We start from the raw sequence: 25206 nt of genomic DNA, 5'->3' as shown, positions 1-25206 counted from the left end.
AAAATGAAAACCTTTAAAACCCTTACACAAATATATTGTTCTTGCAGCTAAACCAAAAAACAGGAAATCACTAAAACCATCTCTGGGCACCGGGAAAGTGACGTTCTGTCATATACTGGAGAACATCTATCCCAAACACATCCAGATTGAGTGGAATTACTGGTCAGTAGAGAAGCTGAAACAACGCTGCCAATCCCAGGAGAAATATACACCTAATCTAAATAAAACTCTCAGTGTTGTGAGTGAATGTCGGGTTTCCGAGGATCTTTTACAGAGTCCAGATTTCAGAGTACGAGTCTCCTGGAGGCACGAGTCCATGGATGAGGAGGAATACAAGGAATTTTCTATAAAAGACAAAGGTAAGAGATGTGACAGCTTTTAGTAATTCTATAAAAATCAATAATAATGACCACATAAAGTACTTACAAGCTTATACTACACCCTGAAACATGAAATATGACGTAGTACTATAGGTTTACATCCAAAGCTCTGCCACTGCACCATTAGGAAAAATCCTGCTCTCTTTGCTCCTTTCTATCCATCTGAATGCTTCCAACATTTAGGGTTGGGGTCAACTGCAACTCTACTTGTCGTCCGCGTGCAGACGGTGGGTAGATTGCGAGCATTGCCTGCGCTGCCTCCACCGCTCTCATCTTCACTGCAGATCAGAGAACAAGCGGAAGCACAGTACTGAGAAGGGCAGGAGCAGAAGCTGCCTCAGTTGAGCTTAAAGTTAACCAGAAGGTGATTGGTTGCTAGGACACTGTGTGGTCCTAGCAACTAATCACCAGCTTGTTAATATGAAAAGTTAACTGTGGCAGCTCCCGCTCTGCCCTCCCTCCAGTACTTTTAGTGTTGCCACCTTTTCTTCAAGTCAAACCCAAACACATTAGCGGCTCACAGCAATTTTTTTTATAGTATAAATGTAAAAACTATACATATATTTAGCAATTAAATAACATTTCTAATCATATGAAGTTAATCACAAGTGTTCCCCTATTACATCAGAGTCCACAGAGTTCCCCTTTTACATCTGAACTAGAATAGTTCCCTTACACTGTAATTGGAGACTCTGCAGACTCTGATGTAAGGAAGAACTCTGGGGACTCTAACATAAAGGATGCTCTGGGAACCCTGAGAACTCTGATGTACGGAGAGGACTCTGATGTAAGGGGGAACACTGTGGCTTCTGGTGTAAAGGGGAACTCTGATATAAGGGGTGCTCTGAGAACCCTGATTTACCTTGGTGTACTCACTCAGAGGCAGGAGAGAGAAGGATGGCGAGCTCACTCACCCCTTGGCAGTCAGCACCTCTCATCCAGGTGTATGTCTGGACTTCAAATTTCCGGCCCCTGCTTTCCTTTTGTGAGGCACAGTGCTGGGGATTGGAGTGTGGGAAGACACAGAGGGGTAAGGGCGGGACGGAGAGGAGCAGATCGAGCCCTCTCTCCTCGCCTGTCTGTGTTTGTGTGTTTGGGGGGGATTGTTAGTTCTGGCTTTGGGCAGTGTGATAGAGAGTGTAACAGACACTCTCAGCTTAGACAACTGCAGCCAGCAACACTGCTGGGAAGCCATAGTCGTCTGAATAATGTGTCCGGGTTTCAGGCAGTTTGAAACCCGGACATATGATTCCAAACCCAAACTGTCCGGGTGAATCCTGGACAGGTGGCAACCCTAAGTACTGTGCTCCCTCCAGCTCTCCTTTCTGCTGTGCACACGCTGTCAGGTAGGAGAGTGCTCCCTATACAGTGTGGTGTAATTGTGAAAGAGGCAAAGGACACTACTGGGGGATAGAGGACACTACTAGGGGGGATAGAGGACACTACTGGGGGGGGGGATAGAGGACACTACTAGGGGGGATAGAGGACACTACTAGGGGGGATAGAGGACACTACTAGGGGGGATAGAGGACACTACTAGGGGGGATAGAGGACACTACTGGGGGGGGGGGATAGAGGACACTACTGGGGGGGGGGGTAGAGGACACTACTGGGGGTGGTAGAGGACACTACTGGGGGGGGATAGAGGACACTACTGGGGGGGATAGAGGACACCACTGGGGGAGATAGAGGACACTGCTATGGGGGAGGGGGATGTGAAGGGGCAGAGGACACTGCTATTGGGGAGGGGGGATGTGAAGGGGCAGAGGACACTGCTATGGGGGAGGGGGGATGTGAAGGGGCAGAGGATACAGCTTTGGGGGGGGGCAGAGGACACTACAGTGGGGGGGGGTGGAGAATGACGTGAAGGAAAGCAGAGGACACTGCTATGGGGGAGGGGGGATGTGAAGGGGCAGAGGACACTGCTATGGGGGAGGGGGGATGTAAAGGGGCAGAGGACACTGCTATGGGGGAGGGGGATGTAAAGGGACAGAGGACACAGCTTTGGGGGGGGGGGGCAGAGGACACTACAGTGGGGGGGTGGAGAATGACGTGAAGGAAAGCAGAGGACACTGCTATGGGGGAGGGGGGATGTAAAGGGGCAGAGGACACTGCTATGGGGGAGGGGGATGTAAAGGGACAGAGGACACAGCTTTGGGGGGGGGGGCAGAGGACACTACAGTGGGGGGGTGGAGAATGACGTGAAGGAAAGCAGAGGACACTGCTATGGGGGAGGGGGGGTGTGAAGGGGCAGAGGATACTGCTATGGGGGAGGGGGGATGTAAAGGGGCAGAGGACACTGCAATGGGGGAGGTAAGATGTGAAGAGGCAGAGGACACTGCTATGGGGAGGGGGGATGTTAACGGGCAGAGGACACTGCTATGGGGGAGGGGGGATGTAAAGGGACAGAGGACACAGCTTTGGGGGGGGCAGAGGACACTACAGTGGGGGGGGGGTGGAGAATGACGTGAAGGAAAGCAGAGGACACTGCTATGGGGGAGGGGGGATGTGAAGGGGCAGAGGATACTGCTATGGGGGAGGGGGGATGTAAAGGGGCAGAGGACACTGCTATGGGGGAGATGTGATGTAAAGGGGCAGAGGACACTGCTATGGGGGAGGGGTGATGTAAAGGGGCAGAGGACACTGCTATGGGGGAGGGGAGATGTAAAGGGCCAGAGGACACTGCTATGGGGGAGGGGGGATGTGAAGAGGCAGAGGACACTGCTATGGGGGAGGGGGGATGTGAAGGGGCAGAGGACACAGCTATGGGGGAGGGGAGATGTGAAGGGGCAGAGGACACTGCTATGGGGGAGGGGAGATGTAAAGGGGCAGAGGACACTGCTATGGGGGAGGGGAGATGTAAAGGGGCAGAGGACACTGCTATGGGGGAGGGGGGATGTGAAGGGGCAGAGAACACAGCTATGGGGGAGGGGAGATGTGAAGGGGCAGAGGACACAGCTATGGGGAGGGGGGATGTAAAGGGGCAGAGGACACAGCTTTGGGGGGGGCAGAGGACACTACAGTGGGGGGGGGGGGTGGAGAATGACGTAAAGGAAAGCAGGGGCCACCGCTATGGAGGAGCAGAACACAATACACTGGTGAGGGTTTGATGTGAGGAGAACACAATATGGGAATAAGTACAGCGCTGTGCCAAACAATGTTGAAAGGGAAAAATATACAATTAGCAGCTGGCACACCTCTAGACAAAGGCAAAAGTAAAAACAGTAAAAGAATAGTGTAGCGCTATGTGTATATACAAATTCTGAGTATAACATACATAAATAGTGAATCGATATGTCCTTTACGGAAAAAACAGGTATTGAAACAACATTAGGTGATACAAATTATCACTTAAAAGTGGTTACAGTAAGGAATATAAATTTGTGGTGTAAAAATAGATAATGGGTCTAGAAAACCATACAATAGTGACAAATCAAATAATATAGTCCATAGAAGATTGATAATTATAATGGTAGTGACTAATGAAAAAAAGGACCACCACCAAAAGTCTGTAAGGGTTATGTGCTAAAAAAAACCCTGAGAAAATGAGTAAAAACAAAAATAAAAATTCCCGGGGCTTCTTCAAGAACGAAATTGTTCACTTCTGGCAAACGGATAAATAGGTCACAGATGGGTGGGAGGTCTAAATAGGTAGCAAAACCATCACCAAAGCTTCAAAGGAGGTTTACCAGAATCAGGTGACTTGAAAAAGACTTACGTCTTACAAGTCAAAGAAAGCTTGATGACCACCAGGTCTGGCGAGATGAATCATCAGATTATCCTCGGCTTCCAAAACGGGGTGAGGGGTCTCACCACAGCTTCAAACGTCCCAAAGACAGTCCAACAGGCCCAATAGATGTTTCAAATATCATGCGAGAAAAGAAGCTCACATGGCATGATAACGTTTAAAAAACATCAATTTATTAAAATAGTAAAAAAACACTCACATGGTAGGAGATCAAAACCAGCTCATATAGAATCAATTGCGATAATCGTGAGGGGTCCACCCGACATGTTTCGGCTACTAAGCCTTCATCTGGGGTGTGGAGCCCCCCCACCTCACCGCTATTTAAACAGAAAATGACCCCCACTGGGAGTGTCACAATACCGGAAGTGGCGCAATTGGTGTCACTTCCTGGTTGTTGGAATATGGTGTTAAACTGTAAGAATATATAAAATATATAAGGGGCAATGAGCGGTGTTAAACCGCTATGACTAGCAAATATAAAGTTTAAATAAACTACTAAAAATTAGAATGGCCGCTTGGTCGGCTAGTTCGAAACTAGACCGAGTGCGCACCAAGCCTCTCTTTCAATACAGCCAGGTCCCATTTGTCGAAGAACCGTCACGCTCCACCCAATGGGTCCGGCGTCGTAATCCGAGTGTGCGCAATGACGTCATCCACCATACTGATGCGGCGCCGGTGCGCTCCACTCGGAAAGCCAAGCCTCTATCCCACAGCCTGGAGAGCGGAGCGGTGATAGGCTGGAGGGGGCCGGGAAAGGGCGTGATATTGTGACACCACATTACAAGTGTCAGCAGGAGTGGACTTCAATGAAGATAGTATTTGGATGTTGTCAAAACAACGTGAAATGGGTAGAAAGACTACTTATAGCAATCAGAGCATTATTCTTGGCCGAACAATAATTAGAGATGTTATATAAAAGTTAAACTGACACTGCCAGTGAGGGACATCACATACCACATTGAACAATAAAGCAGACATGACAGGATCACAACATGAGAGGGCATCCTTTTATAATGTTCAATACACAAACTATATATGTACTAGAATGATAATAATACATGATTACATAATAAATACAGGATTCTAAACTAAATTTATGTTTATATGAGGGTCCAGATTAAGTATTGGTACTAATAATAAAGATAAGAAATAAAATTGAAAAATAATTTATTAAAAAAATATTTCTTCAAAAAAAATATTTTTTGAATAAAACATTTTCTCAAAAGAAGAAGAGACCATGGGATGGATGACTATGCTTGGTTGATGAAAGAATTGATGTCCCACTCCACATTGATGCCCTGCGGAAAATGGGACCCCAATTCGTAAATCCAATAAGTCTTCAGACGGGAGACGCCCCTGAGGGTCGAACCACCCCGCCAGGGGGCAACATACTTGTCGATAATAAGAAATTCAGTGCCCTCGGGATTCCAGTCATGGAATTCCCTATAGTGTCGAGGCACGGTATGTTTGGTGCTACCTGCTTTAATAAGGTTAATGTGTTCGGATACTCATGTTGTGAAAGATCTGATAGTCCGCCCCACGTACTTCTTACCACAAGGGCAAGTCAGGAGATAAACTACCCCTGTAGTTGCGCAAGTACAAAATTGTTTAATCTTGTAGGAACGGCCAGTCGCAGTAGAAGAGAAACTGTGGCTAGCTCTCCTGCCACTGGTGTTGTACTGGCAAACCAAGCATTTTTTACAGGGGTAGAACCCAATCAAATTATGAAAAAAGGAAGGTTTACTCGGGGGGTTGATGACATTAGGAGCCAACTTCTTTCGGAGAGATGGAACGCCTTTAAAGACCACCTTGGGGGTTCTGGGTAACAAAGGGCCCAAAACCTTATCAGTTTTAAGGACATCCCAATGGTGTTCGAAAATTCTTTTGACGTGTTTATGTTGGGTGGAAATGGACGTCAGAAAAGACCATTTGAAGTCCTCATTTGTTTGTCGAGGTTTATCCTCTAGTAGTGATTGGCGATCAATAAGGCAAGCATTATTAATCTCCTTATCTAAATTGGAGGGGTTGCAACCCTTCTCCAGAAACCTATCCTTAAGAGTCGCAGCTTGGATCTTGAAGGTGTTAAGGTCAGTACAGTTCCTACGTAATCGCAGGAACTGACTTTTAGGAATTGACCTGATCCAAGGCGCGTAATGACAACTATCGGTGGGTATGTACCCATTCAGATCGGTAGATTTAAATTTGGTACTGCATGTAAATTGGTTATCTTTTCTTTCAATCACCAAGTCCAAAAAGTGGACAGAGGTAGTACTTGATTCAAATGACAAAACAATATTCCTGTTATTATTAAGGGTCGCCATAAAATCGACTAAATCATCTGGACTACCAGTCCATAGGAGGATGTCGTCTATGTACCGAGCCCACAACAGGAGGTGTGGGTTACTCATGGCATAGACGACATCCTCCTCCCACTTAGCCATAAATAAATTGGCCAGACTAGGAGCGAACTTAGCTCCCATCGCGACCCCCTTAAGTTGACGGTAGAATCTACCATCAAACCAAAAGTAATTGTGCTGCGTTGCAAACTCAATTAGTTCGATAATATAGTCCACCTGGGGTGAAGCGAGGGAGACATCCCTGTTGAGAAAACATTTAAACGCATCTATGCCCTGACGGTGTGGGATACAGGTGTAGAGGGATGTAACATCCGCAGTTGCCATAATGAGATCACCAGAATAGCAAATATTAGAAAGTGTTTTAATGACATCTCTGGTATCTTTTAGATAAGACGGCATCTTTGATACGGATGGCTGGAGGAAAAAATCTATGTATTTTCCAATTTTTTAAGTGACTGAGTCGATACCACTAATTATTGGCTGACTGTTTTTGATGTGAGGAGGGCAGAGGACACTACTGTGGGGGGCTGAGTTCATTACTGTGTGCTGGGGGGTGATGTGAAGGGGAACAGTGGGAACTACTGTGTGTGGGGGGGGGCAGAGGGGTAGAGGACACTACTATAGGGGCTGAGTACATTACTGTGTGGTGGGGGGGTGATGTGAAGGGGAACAGTCGGGGAGGGGGGATGTGAAGGGGGCAGAGGGAACCACTGTGTGTGGGGGGTGGGGCAGAGGACAATACTGAGGGGGGCTGAGTACATTACTGTGTGGTAGGGGGGAGATCATGTGAAGGGGAACAGAGGACACTACTGAGGGAAGGGGGGGCGGAGGACAATACAGTGGGGGAGGGGGTGATATGAAGGGGGCAGTTAACACTACTGTGTGTGTAGGGGAGAGGACAGAGGGCTGTGTACATTACTGTAGGGGGGGGGATGATGTGAAGGGGGACAGAGGACAATACTGTGGGGTGGTGGAGGACACGTCTGTGGGGGGAGTGATGTGAGGGGGGCAGAGGACACTACTGTGACACACTATGTGTTCTTCATTAGGGATGAGCCGAACACCCCCCGGTTCGGTTCGCACCAGAACCTGCGAACGGACCGAAAGTTCGCACGAACGTTAGAACCCCATTGACGTCTATGGGACTCGAACGTTCGAAATCAAAAGTGCTCATTTTAAAGGCTAATTTGCATGGTATTGTCCTAAAAAGGGTTTGGGGACCCGGGTCCTACCCCAGGGGACATGTATCAATGCAAAAAAAACTTTTAAAAACGTCAGTTTTTTCGGGAGCAGTGATTTTAATGATGCTTAAAGTAAAAAAAAAAAAGTGAAATATTCCTTTAAATATCGTACCTGGGGGGTGTCTATAGTATGCCTGTAAAGTGACGCGTGTTTCCCGTGTTTAGAACAGTCCCTGCACCAAATGTCATTTTTAAAGGAAAAAATCTCATTTAAAACTGCTTGCGGGTTTAATGTAATGTCGGGTCATGGCAAAATGGATGAAAATCGGTGAGACAAACGGCATGGGTACCCCCCAGTCCATTACCAGGCCCTTTGGGTCTTGTATGGATATTAAGGGGAACCCCGCACCCAATTTAAAATAAGGAAAGGTGTGGGGCCACCAGGCCCTATATACTCTGAACAGCAGTATACAGGCGGTGCAAACAAGACAGGGACTGTAGGTTTGTTGTTAAGTAGAATCTCTTTGTAATTTTGAACGGGTACATTTTTAACGTGTTTAGCTCCAGCCAAAAAATCTTTTTTAAGCTTTTTTGAAAACATAGGGAAGGGTTATCACCCCTGTGACATTTGTTTTGCTGTCTTTCCTCCTCTTCAGAAGATTTCACCTCAATTTTTGTCCCAATGAAAAATGTTTTTTGAAAATGTGGGTTTTTTGGTGGAACAAGGATTGGAAAGCATCAGTGGAAAGGAGAAATTTTTTTCCCATATTAACTCTTACAGGAGAGAATTTCCCTTCCTAGGGGTAGATTTCATCTCACTTCCTGTTGTCTCCTTCCATTTGCAAGTAGGAGTCGTTTGTAAGTTAGATGTTTGAAAGTAGGGTCCTGCCCTATATACTCAGCAGAAATTTGGGCCTTAGGTGTTGCTGTGGCCACAACACTGTAAGCCCCCACAGGGCCCTGCTGTGAAATATTAGATCAAGAATTGTAATTACATGCCCCTGTTGAACAGGAGCTGAAAAATTAGGCCTTAGGCACTGGTGCTGGTGCCACAACACTGCAACCCCTCACAGACACTCTAGTTGGAACGCAGGAACGAGCCCTGCTGCAAAGTATTGCATCAAAAATTGTAATTACACGCCCCTGTTAAACAAGGGCTGAAAAATTGGGCCTTAGGCACTGGTGCTGGTGCCACAACACTGCAACCCCTCACAGACACTCTAGTTGGAACGCAGGAACGAGCCCTGCTGCAAAGTATTGCATCAAAAATTGTAATTACACGCCCCTGTTAAACAAGGGCTGAAAAATTGGGCCTTAGGCACTGGTGCTGGTGCCACAACACTGCAACCCCTCACAGACACTCTAGTTGGAATGCAGGAACAAGCCCTGCTGCAAAGTATTGCATCAAAAATTGTAATTACACGCCCCTGTTAGACAGGGGCAGAAAAATTGGGCCTTAGGCACTGGTGCTGGTGCCCAGAACCAAAAATGTTCTTACAAGCTATCAGCGTGATGATTGTGGAGGAAGAGGATAATTACTCAGGGATAGTCACTCAGCATCAGCATAGGCAGTCTTTGAAGGGATCTGAGATTTCAAAAAAAATTATTCGGTTACATCAGCATCAGGTGCTTGGTAGCTGGTGGTGATCCAAGACTGATTCATTTTTATGAAGGTCAGTCGATCGACCGAGTCGGTGGATAGACGCACCCTGTGATCGGTTACCACGCCTCCAGCAGCACTGAATGTGCGTACCGAAAGAACGCTGGATGCAGGACAGGCCAGTAGCTCAATTGCATACTGTGCAAGCTCTGGCCAGTGATCCATCCTCAAGACCCAGTAACCCAGAGGATTTTCGGTGGGAAAGGTGTCCAAGTCAGATCTTGCCCCTAGGTATTCCTGCACCATGTAAAACAGACGCTGGCGATGGTTGCTGGAACCGATCATACCTTGGGGTTGCGGACCAAAAAATTGTCTGAACGCATCGGTCAGACGGCCACCTTCTCCACCGCTCCTTCTTTGACTGACCGAAGCCTCAGCAACACATTGTCCAGAAACAGGAGTTTGTAACCTCCCAGTCTCTGGGAACGCGTTGCACAGACCTTTCTGCAAGGCCTCCCGAAGATGTTTCATCCTCTGCTCCCTCTGCGATGGCAAGATAAGGTCCGCAACCTTACCCTTGTAACGTGGATCAAGGAGGGTTGCCAGCCAGTATTGGTCCTTCTCCTTGATACCACGAATACGAGGGTCCTTACGCAGGCTTTGCAGGATCAGGGAGGCCATGCAGCGTAGGTTTGCTGAGGCATTCGGTCCGGAGTCCTCTGGGTCACTAAGGACGACAACGTCCGCAGCCACCTCCTCCCAGCCACGTACAAGTCCATGTGTTTCTTGGGACTGATCCCTTAAAGACTGCTGCTGATGCTGAGTGCCAGGCTCCACCTCCATACTGACACAATCTTCCTCCTCCTCCTCCTCCTCCTCGTCCTCTTCCTGTGTGATCGGCGGGCACGCAGGAACACTGTCTGGATAAAGGGGGCCTTGAGAGCTAAGGAAGTCCTCCTCTTCCTGCCTCTGTTCTGCCTCAAGTGCCCTGTCCATTATTCCACGCAGCGTGTGCTCCAACAGGTGGACAAGGGGGACAGTGTCACTGATGCATGCACTGTCACTGCTCACCATCCTCGTGGCCTCCTCGAATGGTGACAGGACAGTGCATGCATCCCTGATCATGGCCCACTGGCGTGGGGAAAAAAAACCAAGCTCCCCTGACCCTGTCCTGGTGCCATAGTCGCACAGGTACTCATTGATGGCCCTCTGCTGCGCGTGCAGCCGCTGCAGCATGGCCAACGTTGAGTTCCACCTGGTGGGCATGTCACAGATTAGGCGGTTCTTGGGCAGGTTAAACTCCTTTTGGAGGTCCGTCAGCCGAGCACTGGCATTATATGACCGGCGGAAATGCACACAGACTTTCCTGGCCTGCCTCAGGACATCCTGTAAGCCCGGGTACCTGCCCAAGAATCGCTGCACCACCAAGTTAAGGATGTGAGCCAAACAGGGCACATGGGTCATTTGTCCCTGTCGGAGGGCAGAGAGGAGGTTGGTGCCATTGTCGCAAACCACCATTCCTGCCTTAAGTTGGCGTGGCATCAACCACCTCTGAACCTGCCCCTGCAGAGCTGACAGAACCTCTGCCCCAGTGTGGCTCCTGTCCCCCAAGCACACCAGCTCAAGAACCGCATAGCATCTTTTGGCCTGCGTACTTGCGTAGCCCATTGAACGACTACGGAGCACCGCTGGTTCCGAGGAAGAGGCCATGGAGGAAGAAGAAGAGGAGGGGGTGGAGGAGAGAGGTGTGTCACAATCATTAGCATTTTGGAGGCGTGGTGGCGGAACAACCTCCAACACTACTGCACCTTGTCCTGCATCCTTCCCAGCTGCCAGCAGAGTCACCCAATGCACCGTGAAACTTAGGTAACGTCCCTGTCCATGCCTGCTGGACCATGAGTCAGCGGTAATATGCACCAGCGAGGCATGGACATTGCCTTCCACATGCCGGTAGAGAGCCGGAATCGCCTTCCGTGAGAAAAAGTGGCGTTTGGGTACCTGCCACTGAGGAACCGCACATTCCACAAACTCACGGAAGGGGGCAGAGTCTACCAACTGAAAAGGCAGCAGTTGAAGTGCTAGCAATTTTGCCAAGCTAGCATTCAACCGCTGGGCATGTGGATGGCTGGGAGCAAACTTCTTTCGGCGGTGCAGCAGCTGGGGCAGGGAAATTTGCCTGGTACAATCTGACGTCGGTGTACCAAAAGCAGATTGCCCACAAGTATTTGGCTGTGACACACCTAATTCTACACCTTCATTCCTCTCACTGCAGGTCTCAGAGAGGACTGGAGGTCTAGTGGGGTTGGAAATCTCAGCTGATGAGGAGCAAGGAGAGATCCTCTTTGTTCTTTGGTGTGGGTCTTTTAGATACGCTTGCCAACGAACTGCATGGCAGGTCAACATATGTCTGGTCAAGCATGTGGTACCCAAGCGGGAGATGTTTTGGCCACGTGAGATACGCTTGAGACATATGTTGCAAATAGCAGCGGTGCGATCTGATGCACTCGTCTCAAAAAAGGCCCACACCAAAGAACTTTTTGAATAACGCGCAGAGACTGCAGCGCCCTGCACATGTGGAGCTTTGAGGTGTGATGCAGTCAATGGGCTGGCCCCTGGAGGGCATCCTGCCTCGTTGGTGATGTGCCGCCTCCTCCTCCTCCTCCTCCTCTCTCCTATCAGGCACCCACGTTGAGTCAGTGACCTCATCATCCCCTCCCTCCTCATCACTGGAGCAAACCTGGCAGTATGCTGCAGCAGGGGGAGCATGACTGCCAGATTGCTGTCCTTCTTGGGCACCCCCTCTGTCCGTGCTCATGTTACTGCCTTCATCGAGCTCAGTATCATCATCAGAGCCTTCCAAACGCTGGGCATCCTCCTGGAGCATGTACCCAACACTGTGGTCAAACAGTTTGAGGGACTCCTCAGGAGGACATGGTGGAGCTAGGGAAGGAGTCACTGATGACATTGAGCCGAGGGAAGAGGCCGCTGCTTTGCCAGACAAAGCACCCTGGGCATGGGTGAGAGAGGATGAGGAGGATGAGGACGGCTTGGTCATCCACTCGACCAAGTCTTCCGCATGTTGCGGCTCAACACGGCCAGCTGCCGAAAAAAAAGGCCAAGCGTGTCCCATGGCCACGTGCTGATGAGGATGCACCGTCTCCACGACCAGCACTAGACACAGAGCCTGCTTGCCCTCTCTTATTGGCTTGTGACTGTCTGCCTCTCCTTCTTGGCCTTCCAGACATACTAATGGCCTGTAGCTGCACTAAGCTATATATATGTACTGATACTGCAGCTAGCAAAATCAACTGCTTGCCTGTAGTATGAGAAAACCACCAACCTTCTACAGGTAGCTTTAGCTGAACACTGTGAGGTGGACGCACCCCACTAACTTGTAGGTTTAGCTAAACACTGTGAGCAGGACGCACTGCACTAACTGTAAATAGTCTAGCTGCCTGACCGTGGTACTAATAGGATCAAAAGAACACCAGTAATTTTCTTTAGGTAGCTTTATATACTGTAACAAGACAAGCCTGCCTGTCAGTAGGAAGATAACAGGAACGGATCTAGCTGAACACTCTGAGCAGGACGCACTGTACTAACTGTAAATAGTCTAGCTGCCTGACCGTGGTACTAATAGGATCAAAAGAACACCAGTAATTTTCTTTAGGTAGCTGTTAATACTGTAACAAGACAAGCCTGCCTGTCAGTAGGAAGATAACAGGAACGGATCTAGCTGAACACTGTGAGCAGGACGCACTGTACTAAATGTAAATAGTCTAGCTGCCTGACCGTGGTACTAATAGGATCAAAAGAACACCAGTAATTTTCTTTAGGTAGCTGTTAATACTGTAACAAGACAAGCCTGCCTGTCAGTAGGAAGATAACAGGAACGGATCTAGCTGAACACTGTGAGCAGGACGCACTGTACTAAATGTAAATAGTCTAGCTGCCTGACCGTGGTACTAATAGGATCAAAAGAACACCAGTAATTTTCTTTAGGTAGCTGTTAATACTGTAACAAGACAAGCCTGCCTGTCAGTAGGAAGATAACAGGAACGGATCTAGCTGAACACTGTGAGCAGGACGCACTGCACTAAATGTAAATAGTCTAGAAGATAACAGGAACGGATCTAGCTGAATACTGTGAGCAGGACGCACTGTACTAAATGTAAATAGTCTAGCTGCCTGACCGTGGTACTAATAGGATCAAAAGAACACCAGTAATTTTCTTCAGGTAGCTTTATATACTGTAACAAGACAAGCCTGCCTGTCAGTAGGAAGATAACAGGAACGGATCTAGCTGAACACTGTGAGCAGGACGCACTGCACTAAATGTAAATAGTCTAGAAGATAACAGGAACGGATCTAGCTAAACTGAATACAGTGTATATATATATATGCAACACCTGGGATGCATATATATACACAATACACTTTAAGTGCAGCTAACTGACTGACTGTCCTGCCTAATCTAGCTAACTCAAATGAAATGACACTGTCTCTCTCTCTCTCTAAGCACACCGGAACACACTGCACAGGGCCGCCGTGCAGGCGGCCTTATATAGTGTGGGGCGTGTACTAAATCCCCTGAGCCATAATTGGCCAAAGCCTCCTTGGCTTTGGCCAATTACGGGTCTCTGTTCAGGCGGCGCTGTGATTGGCCAAGCATGCGGGTCATAGTGCATGCTTGGCCAATCATCAGCAAACAATGCACTGCGATGCCGCAGTGAATTATGGGCCGTGACGCGCCACACGAATTTGGCGCGAACGGCCCATATCGTTCGCAATTCGGCGAACGACCGAACAGCCGATGTTCGAGTCGAACATGGGTTCGACTCGAACACAAAGCTCATCCCTATTCTTCATGCCGTCTGTTTATTTGGGGCTTGATTTTTATTTTTATTTTCTTTAAAGGCATCTTTGATTTCCTCCAAGTTGTCAGGTAATTCTCAATCTCTGAAGGGTTCTCGGTACCCACTGCAATCCTCATTAAAGTGATTGTAAAGTCTCGTTTTTTGTTTTTTTTTAATAACAAACATGTTATTCCTACCTCCCCTGTGAAATTGTTTTGCACAGAACAGCCCTGATCCTCCTTTTCTCGGGTCCCTCTTCGCTGCTCCTGACCCCTCCCTCCTATCGAGTGTCCCCACAGTCAGCAGCTTGCAATGGTGGCACCCAAGCCGAGTCACAGCTCCGTGTGTCAATTCAGACACAAAGCCCCGCCCCACACCCACTCTCCCCTGATTGGCTAACTGACTTTGATTGACAGCCGTGGGAGCCAATGGCGCTGCTGCTGTCTCTCAGCCAATCAGGAGGACGGCTAAGACACTCGTGGACATCGCTGGAGAGAGAAGGGGCTCAGGTGAGTATTAGGGGGTGCTGGGGAGGCTGCTACACACAGAAGGTTTTTTATCTTGATGCATAGAATACATTAAGATAAAAAAAAAAAACATTCTGACTTTACAACTCCTTTAATGTCAAAGCAATGGCCGATCACACCATAGTGCACTTAAAATATGCTCTTACCAGAGGGCAGATCATGTAAGCATAGATACTAAAGGTGTCTCCGGGCTCCAGTATGAACTGCTCTCCCACACTGCAGACACCACAACTGCTCTCTCTCTCCGGGATTCAATGACAGATCTCTACACAGGATCCAGCAATGCTCCACTCGATTTTCACATAGCAGAAATGCGCCCAAAAATGAATGTAAGGAAGCGCATAGTGAAGTACATATGGGTATATGATCATTTATTGAGCAAATACTCACAGGACAAAGTTTCAAAAATGAGCATAAAGAAGTGTAATAGCCGCAGCTCATAGTGTGCTTGTGTCCTCAAGGCATCACCTGATGCATTTCAGCCAATAGGTCGTCGTTAGAGGCGTGGCTCATGGACACATGCACGCAGTATATATACACAGCAGAAACTTTCATTACCGGATGTCTATTGGAGGAAGTCGGGCCAAGCATAGAGAGAGCCGCAGGGAACACCAGTGACCTGTCAGATAGCCTGGGACACTGACCAATCAGAACTTTTTTGAGGCTTAAAGCGTTCCAATAAAAAAATAAATAAATAAATAAAATTAAAAGTCAGCAGCTACAAATGCTGCAGCTGCTGACTTTTAATAATCGGACACTTGCCTGTCCCGGGGTCTAGCGATGCGGGGCACGAAGCCCCACTCGTCTCCCCCTCCTCTCTGCGGTGCCGGCATTGTCACTGTGGGCGCCCGGCTGTGGCTTCACAGCCAGGCACGCACTGCGCATGTGCAAGCCGCGCTGCATGCTGTGAGTGGCCGGGCAATCATCTGGGACCTGTGATGTGTCCCAGATGATTGCCAAGAGGGAGGGGGGAGAGGTGATTTCCCTTCCGCGATGCCCCTGGAAGCAGTGGGAGCTGGAACCCTCTAAAAAGAGGGTTTCCACTCTCCCCCCAAAAAAAATGTGGCATGTTAGGGGGTCACCTTCCCTTAAAGCGGAAGTTCCATTTTTGGGTGGATCTCCGCTTTAACCACACCTCTATCATCAGAGGCTGACAGGTCACTGGAGTTCCCCGCGGCTCTCTCCTATGCTTGTACCTGAGCCCATCTGAACCAGTGCCATACATGAGCCCAGCGGCAGGACTTGAAACCATGCCCGCATAGGTTCCCCCAGGGAAAGTGGCTTTCTCAAAGCCACTTTCCCCTGAAGGGTAGGAGCCAGGAGCGCTGGCTGGGCACCCCAGAAGAAGAGGATCGGGGCTGCTCTGTGCAAATTAGTTGCACAGAGCAGGTAAGTATAGCATGTTTATTTTTATTTTTTTTTAAATCCTTTACATCCACTTTAAACTTCTCCACAACTTTATCCCTGACCTGTGTGGTGTGTTCCTTGGCCTTCACGATGCTGTTTGTTCACTAAGGTTCTCTAACAAACCTCTGAGGGCTTCATAGAACAGCTGTTTTTTTACTGAGTTTAAATTACACGTGGAATATATTTACTAATTAGGTGACTTCTGAAGGCAATTGGTTCTAGAAAATTTTAGTTAGGGGTATCAGAGTAAAGGGGGCTGAATACAAATGCACGCCACACTTTTTACATATTTATTTGTAAAAAAAAAATGTAAAACCATTTATCATTTTCCTTCCACTTCACAATTATGTGCCACTTTGTGTTGGTCTATCACATAAAATTCCAATAAAATACATTTATGTTTTTGGTTGTTGCAAAATGTGGAAAATTTGAAGGGGTATGAAGACTTTTTCAAGGCACTGTAGTATAATATATATAATATATAGCGCAGTAGTTATATGTGTAGATTTAGTTAGGACACTTTTTTGTGTTAAGATACAGCAGCTGATATTTGTTCATAGGATCCTAGCGTGGGTGTATTTGGGATAAGTGGGGAATACAAAATACATTTCAAGGCTTTACTTTCTTGGTTCTAATAATTACAGTGTATGTGCGGTGTGCTATATACATTGTGTACAATTACCTTTCCTCCTTCATTCATTTGTGTAGATTTTCCCTGGAGGCCACTGGTGGAGATGTCAGTCCCGCCCCTGAGGATCGGTGAAGAAGCCACCATACAGTGTGCAGTAACAAAATACTTCCCGGATGCTGTGAATGTGATGTGGTTCAGAAAAGACGAGCAATCCGGAGAAATGTATCCTGTGACCTCAGATGGGATGTACAGAATATTGAATATTCCACTAGAGAGACAGAATGATCAGCCCTATGGATGTAGATCATGTGTGACCTTCTCCCCCTCTCTGGAGAGAGATCTGGGTGTGGAATATATCTGCAGGGTGGAACATCCCAGCCTGGAGCAACCAATAGAGAAGAGTACAGGAGCTCTGCAAGTCACCGGTGAGTACCACATACACTGCAATAAGAGAAGAGGGAAAGAAATATATTTCATTAACCACTTGTTCACCACCCAAACATATCCTGACAGCATATGTTTATAACAAGCCTATAGCTATTGCGATAGCCAGTGAGTTTGGTACCATATTTTACAGCTGGTGATTGGCTGTTCAGTAGAAGTGATCTGGACGTCTCTTTTATTGTAGTCAAAGGATTCCCCCTCCCCCTTTCACAGGCAGAGGACACATTGGGGGTCTAATAGACTCCTGATGTCTCCATATAGAGTACCTGTCACCTGCCCAAAGCTATAATATATTTTAAAATATGTAAAAAAATTAAGAAAATAAATAAAATAATGTAAAAGAACCCCTTTTCCCCCATGATCTCTGATTGGACAATGTGGAGAGGTAGGGTGGTGACGTCACAATCTCCACCTCATACAATCAGAGAACACTTTACATCCCTTGAGAAAATGTAAATGGGTTAATTTACTAAAACTGGAGAGTGCAAAATCTAGTGCAGTTCTGCAGAAGAAACCAATCAGCTTCCAGGTTTGTTTGTCAAAGTAATTGAACAAACTGAAGCTAGCTTAAGCTCTATCAGATTGGATGGAGAGGGTCTGTGACCAGCAATTTTTAAGTCTTGTTACAGATTGTCAATTGGATTTAGGTCTGGACTTTGACTGGGCCATTCTAACACATGAATATGCTTTGATGTAAACCATTCCATTGTAGCTCTGGCTGTATGTTTAGGGTCGTTGTCCTGCTGGAAGGTGAACCTACGCCCCATTCTCAAGTCTTTTGCAGACTCTAATGCTGCGTACACACGGTCAGACTTTTTGTCTACAAAAGTCCGACGGACGCCGACGGACAAAATACGGCTGACAATCCGATCGTGTGTGGGCTTCCCCGGACTTTCAGCAGACTTTTCCAGCTGCAAATCTGACGGACTTTAGATTTGAAACATGCTTCAAATCTTTATGTCGTAACTACGCCGGACCCAGAAATCTGCTCGTCTGTATGCTAGTCCGACGGGCAAAAACCCACGCTAGGGCAGCTATTGGCTACTGGCCATCAACTTCCTTATTTTAGTCCGGTGTACGTCATCATGTACGAATCCGTCGGACTTTTGTGTGATCGTATGTAGGCAAGTCCGTTCGTTAGAAAGTCTGCCGCAAGTCCGCCAAAAGTCCTCCAAAAGTCAGCCAAAATTCCGTCGAAAGTCTGTCGGACTTTTGTAGCCAAAAAGTCCAGTCGTGTGTACAAGGCATAATAGATTTTCTTCTAAGATTGCCCTGTATTCGGCTCCACCCATCTTCCCATCAACTCTGACCAGCTTCCCTGTCCCCACTGAAGAAAAGAATCCCCACAACATGATGCTGCCACCACCATGTTTTATGGTGGGGATGGTTTGTTCAGGGTGATGTGCAGATTTCATTTTCCGCCTCACATAGCATTTTGCTTTTAGGCCAAAAAGTTCAGATTTGGTCTCATCTGACCAGAGAACCTTCTTCTACATGTTTGCTGTGTCCTCCACATGGCTTCTCGCAAACTGCAATCGGCACTTTTTATGGCTTCCTTTCAAGAATGGCTTTCTTCTTGCCACTCTTTGTGGAGTGCACAACTAATAGTTGTCCTGTGGACAGATTCTCCCACCTGAGCTGTGGATCTCTGCAGATCCTCCAGAGTTACCATGGGCCTCTTGGCTCTTCTCTGATGAATGCTCTCCTTACCCGACCTGTCAGTTTAGGTGGACGGCCATGTCTTGGTAGGTTTGTAGTTGTGCCATACTCTTTCCGTTTTCGGATGATGGATTGAACAGAGCTCCATGAGATGTTCAAAGCTTGGGATATTTTTATAACCTAACCCTGCTTTAAACTTCTCCACAACTTTATCCCTGACCTGTCTGGTGTGTTCCTTGGCCTTCATGATGCTGTTTGTTCACTAAGGTTCTCTGAGGGCTTCACAGACCAGCTGTATTTATACTGAGATTAACCCCTTAGGGATCGCCCCACACAGATATACTGTGGCAGGGTGGCCCTCCTGCGTGAAATCACATACCTGTACGTGATTTGGTGCAGTGAGTCTGGGGCGTTAGCGCACGTGCCGCTGGCAACCCGCTCCCCATGTGATTGGACACAGCGATGTCCGCCGGGACCTCCCGATCGTTCTAAGGAGAGGTAGACTGGTGGTCTGCCTATGTAAACAAGGCAGATTGCCGTTCTGTGAGAGGGGAAGATCTTGTGTGCTAAGCAGAAACATGGATCTCTGTCTTCCTTCAGTCAAAGCACATCCCCCACACAGTTAGAAATCATTCCCTAGACACACATTTAACCCTTTGATTGCCCCTGATGTTAACCCCTTCCCTGCCAGTGTCATTAGTACAGTGACAGTGCATTTTTTTTAGCACTGATTACTGAATTAGTATCACTGGTCCCCAAAAAGTGTCAGGTGTCAGATTTGCCTGCCGCAATTTCACAGTCCCACTAAAAATCGCTGATCACCGCCATTACTAGTAAATAAAGATAAATAAATAAAAATTCCATAAATCTATCCCATAGTTTGTAAACTCTATAATTTTTCTGCAAACCAATCAATATACGCTTATTGGGATTTTTTTTTTACCAAAAAATGTAATACATATTAGCCTAAATTGATGAGTAAATTCGATTTTTTACATTTTTTATTGGATATGTTTTATAGCATAAAGTAAATTTTTTTTAAAATTTTTTTTCAAAATTGTCGCTCTTTGTTTGTTAACAGTGCAAAAAAGAAGAACTGCAGAGATGATCAAATACCCCCAAAATAAATTTCTATTTGTGGGAAAAAAAGGACGTCAATTTTTTTTTGGGGTACAGCGGCCCACGACGCGCAATTGTCAGTTATAGGGACACAGTGCTGAAGTGGTTAAGTTACACACAGGTGGACTCTATTTACTAATTATGTGACATCTGAAGGCAATTGGTTCCACTAGATTTTAGTTAGGGGTATCAGAGTAAAGGGGGCTGAATAGTTTCCTTACCTTCAGTCCCAGTGGCAGCGATCACCAAGACAATTAGGTTAAAGTGAATGTAAACCTGATTCATGAAATTTGATCCGGGCACATATATCTGTAGTGTTTTCTTATCTCTATTCAAAGCATTCAAAGTTCTGTGGCTTTCTCCTGCTCCATTCCTGAGAGCTTTACACTATTCAGAGAACAGTTCTGAGAGTCTCTGCCTATGAGGAGAGGGGGGTGTGTGCCTTTCCTCCAATCAGCTGTCTTGGCTGTATGCCCAGACTTCACACTCAGTTTTGAACAGGAAAAGAAAATCTGTAACGCATCTGAACTTTCTAAAGAATATATAAAGGTGAAGACAGCAGATATACATGTAAAACGTATGTAGGAGGATTTGTTTCATCATCTGAGGCTGTTCACTTCACTGAGCATATGTGAGGGATTACATCCACTTTAACCACTTCCCGCCCGGCCTACAGCAAAATGATGCCAGGGCAGTGGTTCTGTTATCCGGACTGGACATCATATGACACGGGGGCGGCAGGGGGGGGGGCGGGGCTGGGGCGCACAGTTGTGGTGTGTCAGCCTGACATAGCTCAACTCCAATCTAGGTAAAGAGCCTACCACGTGTCCAATCACAGCTGATCACGGTGTAAACAGGAAAAGCCGTATATTGGCTTTTCCTCTATCGCGTCTGACAGATGTGAGTAGAGGAGAGCCAATCGGTTGCACTGATTGATCATGAGCATAGCCCCCCCGCTCGAGGATGCCCACCCAGGACCACCAGGACCACCAGGGATGCCCACCACTGATGACCACCAGGTATACCACCCATTGCCAACAGGGATGCCAATCTGTGCCCACAAATTTTGCCAATCAGTGCCCACAAATGATGCCAATTAGTGGTCATCACTAATGCCTGCAAGTGCCTGCTTATCAGTGCCACCCATCAGTGTCCATCAGTGCCACCTATCAGTACCCACCCATGCCCATCAGTGCCATCTATCATTACCCATCAGTGCCACCCATAAGTACCCATCGGTGCAGCCTTTCAGTGCCCATCAGTGTCACTTATCAGTGACCATCAGTGCCACCTATGAGTGCCCATCAGTGCCGCCTATCAATGCCACCTATGAGTGCCCATCTCTGCCGCATATCAATGCCCATCAGTGCCACATACCAGTGCCCATCAGTGCTGCCTTATCAGTGCCCATCAGTGAAGGAGAAAACGTACTTATTTACAAAATTTTATAACAGAAACAAAGAAAAACTTTTATTTTTTCAGATTTATTTGTTTAGCAAAAAATAAAACCCCCAGAGGTGATCAAATACCACCAAAAGAAAGCCCTATTTGTGGGAACAAAATGATAAAAATTTTGGGTACAGTGTAGCATGACCGCGCAATTTGTCATTTAAAAAGTGACAGCGCTGAAAGGTGAAAACTGGCCTGGGAAGTGCCCGGTATTGAAGTGTCTACGTCTCTACCTTGATTGTCTGCATCTCTAACAGGGATGTAGAAAACAGTAAATACCTGACAGGCACTCTTATTCCCTGTACACAGAACCGGTTTTGCCGTCGGAATAAACTCTGAAGGTTTTTCTGACGGATTTCCGACAGAATTCCACTCAAGCGGTCTTGCATACACACAGTCACACCAAAGTCTGACCGTCCAGAACGCGGTGACGTACAACACGTACGATGGGACTAGAAAAAGGAAGTTCAATAGCCAGTAGCCAATAGCTTCCGTCTCGTACTTGCTTCAGAGAATGCGTCGTTTTTGGTCCGTCGGAACAGCATACAGACGAGCTGTTTTCCTGATAGGAATTAGCTCTGTCGGAAAAATGTAGAACATGTCCTCTATCTAAGTCCGTCTGAATTTTTGACGGAAAATGGATGATGGACATTCCGCTCGTGTGTACGCGGCATAAATCTTCACCACTCCCTCCTACACTAATAATGCATCTGTATTACGGAGCGCATTCAGCGCAGTACAAATCCCAAATCAAATCTTTGGTTTTTTGGTTCCTTTAAAAAGCAAAAACTTTTGCTGCCACCTTTGTGACAAATGTAAACTATCTCTGGTCATGTATGAACATCAGAACTCAAATACTAAGGCTCCTTTCACACTGAGGCGCTTTGCAGGCGCTAAAGTGCTAAAAATAGCGCCTGCAAAGCACCCCGAAAGAGCTGATCAATGCACCTCAATGTGAAAGCCCCGAGGGCTTTCACACTGGATCGGTGCGCTTGGAGAGCGGTCTAAAAATCCTGCAAGCTGCATCTTTGGAGCGTTGTAGGAGCGGTGTATTTACTGCTCCTAAAGCACCCCTTCCCATTGAAAACAATGGGGCAGCGCTGCAAACCCGCCCTCAAAGCGCCGTGGCAGCGGTGTTTTGTGGGCGGTTTTAACCCTTTTTCGGCCGCTAGCGGGGGTTAAAACGTCGGTAAAGCGGCGCTATATTTAGCGCCGCTGTACCGCCAGTGCCCGCACGCCTCAGTGTGAAAGTAGCCTAACTTCAGAACACTAATAACAACTCTTTTACACCCAGTTGCTGAATCGTCATGTTAATCTCTTGTGGCTTTTTATTGCAGAACCAGAGCAGCAAAATCAACTTCCACAATATGAAGATAACCAGGAGGCCTACCAAGATCACAATTCAGATACTACTATGGTAAAGATGGACGTGGATGACTGGAAGATGAACTCAGATCCAATGGAGACCAACCTAGATACACCCGGAACGACTTATGTAAAGAATAAACAGAAGCCCTATTCCGAGCTGTATGGGCCACACCATGTTATGTATGATGAAAAAGACCAAGAGAAAAAAAGCAGGAATCCAGAAACCAAGAAGCGCGCCTTAGATAATACCATGCATAAAGAGGAGCGCCCATTAAAAAAAATAATTAATTAAAAGTCAGCAACTACAAATACTGCAGCTGCTGACTTTTAATAATCGGACACTTACCTGTTCCAGGGTCCAGCGATGCGGGGGATAGAAGTCCCGCTCGTCTCCCCCTCCGTTCGGGGGCGCCGGCATTGCAACTGTGGGTGCCGGGCTGTGGCTTCACAGCCGGGCACCCACTGCGCATGCGCAAGCGGCGCCGTGCGCCGTGATTGGCCACTCAGTCACCTGGGACCTTTAATGGGTCCCAGATGATTGACAAGAGGGAGGGAGCAGAGCTGAGCTCTTCCTGTGCCGAGGGGGAAGTGATGTCACCAGCCCAGGCACTGAAAGAGGCAGACTACGAGGGACCCCCTAGCAACAGGCATTTAGAGGTGAGTAAAAAAAAAAAATATCCAAATTTTTTGGTATTTTTTTTTAGGAATTTTCATGTATTTTTTTTTTTTTTGGGTGGAACACCACTTTAAGCTCCGGAATTTATCCCTTAATTCCTCTGACGATGAAATGGTTTCCTTTGGGTAAACTTGACCTTTGTTCTGGATGATTATGCTTACTGCCAGTCCTTATACTTGTTATTTTTATTCTCTGCCATATTGGATATTACATTTCAGAGATAATTGCCAATACAATCCAATCTAAGGTATATTAAATGAGTAGGACTGAAAATCATTCCATTGCAAATTTACCACCTGCTCATGTCAATGGTGAACTTCTCCTATTAAGTTTCAAAAGTAATTTTAAATTTTCTCTGACCAGGGAGTGTAGAAAGCTTTTTTTTTAAAGAGGAACTTCAGTCAGAAAATTAAGTCCTGCTAGATGACTTCTGGCTGGCCCCTTTTGCAGGTATATCTATGTAACACATTAAAAATAAGTGTTTATACTGTTAAAAAAATTGAGTAATACATTGTCTCACCCTGCTCCGCACATGCTCAGTTGCTCTCTATTTTGAGGCACTGTGCCGAATTTGCAGAGGCCGATCTGCTAACAACCTAAAGATTTACTTCTGCTCAGGGGCTCTGGGCTTCAGCAAAATGGCAGCCTCCAGCAAAAGGAAACCGTAACAATGCTGGAGTCAATTTACAGCACACATTCATTTTGAAAGTATAATTATTAATGTGTAATGTTTGTTCCTTGCTAAAGAACATTGTTTATATCAAGTCGTTATGGGTAAAGTTGCACTTTTTAAAGCGGAATTGAACCCTCCCTCTTTTTCCTCCTTCTTCACAAGCTATATAGATGGTAGAAACCTCCTCGCTGTACTATTATATTCTGGCAGATGTGACTCTCTGTAGTCAGAATGCACTGATCAGTGCTGCGGCAGATTGGCTGCAGGCCCTGATCAAATGAAAACATTTCCAGTATTCCTGTTCGAGAGAAGCTAATCATTAGATAAACTTCTACTGAGCGGGAACAGCGATAGATGGATCGGAACTTGGCTGGTCCCTGCTGAACTGGCCAAATTTCAATCCATCTATGGCCAGTTTTAGCCTCTGTTTGATCTGCATTGTGCAGCCATTGTGGTGCTCATGTGTCCAGACACTAAAGCCGCGTACACACGATTGGATTTACCGATGGGAAATGTGTGATAACAGGCTGTTGGCTCCATCGGACAATTGCTGTCGGATTTTCCTGCAGACAAATGTTGGATGGCAGGTTTTAAATTTTTCCGTGGACAAACGTCTGTTGTCTGATTTTCCGAGCGTGTGTACACAAGTCAATCGGACAAAAATCCAAAGTACAAACACGCATGCTCGGAAGCAAGGACGAGCCGGAAGCGGTCGGTCCTGTAAACTAGCGTTTGTAATGGAGAATTAACATTCGTGATGTGGCAAATTATGTAATCTGGAAATGCAGCGCACAATTCTCTTCTTCTTTAATGGGATAATAATGAAGCTGCTTTGCTGGTGATACTGATGGAGTTATGGCAAACACATTTTCAAAGGGTTTTTTTTCTAGTGATATCAAGAATAATATTATTATGTTTTTTGTTTTTTTATTTGGGCAAGTTACCACAACACCATTATCTCGTAGTTTTTAAGATCAAAGATACAACTATGTTGGTGTCCCTTGTTAATTTTACATTGTATTTTTTTAAATGTAACTGCCGACTCTCAAACTGTCATTTGAAGTAAAACACACAGCCAAGTATTATTCTACACAATTTGTTTTATTGTGCATTAAAAAAATAAAACAAATA

The 25206-nt window shown here is 46.6% G+C and overlaps 1 protein-coding gene across 1 annotated transcript in view; it reads left to right on the top strand.

The window, feature by feature from the left end:
- LOC141148558 (uncharacterized) overlaps positions 1-25206 on the top strand; it is a gene marked incomplete in the record, with an annotated part of 670733 nt that overhangs the window by 125892 nt on the left and 519635 nt on the right. Inside the window, 2 exon segments of the mRNA XM_073636111.1 lie at positions 48-359; positions 16765-17111. Coding sequence (XP_073492212.1) covers positions 48-359; positions 16765-17111 — 659 coding nt within the window.

The sequence above is a fragment of the Aquarana catesbeiana genome, linkage group LG06 (assembly GCF_042186555.1).
Source record: "Aquarana catesbeiana isolate 2022-GZ linkage group LG06, ASM4218655v1, whole genome shotgun sequence".
Lineage (NCBI taxonomy): Eukaryota > Metazoa > Chordata > Amphibia > Anura > Ranidae > Aquarana > Aquarana catesbeiana.
This window is presented reverse-complemented; position numbering and strand designations above follow the sequence as displayed.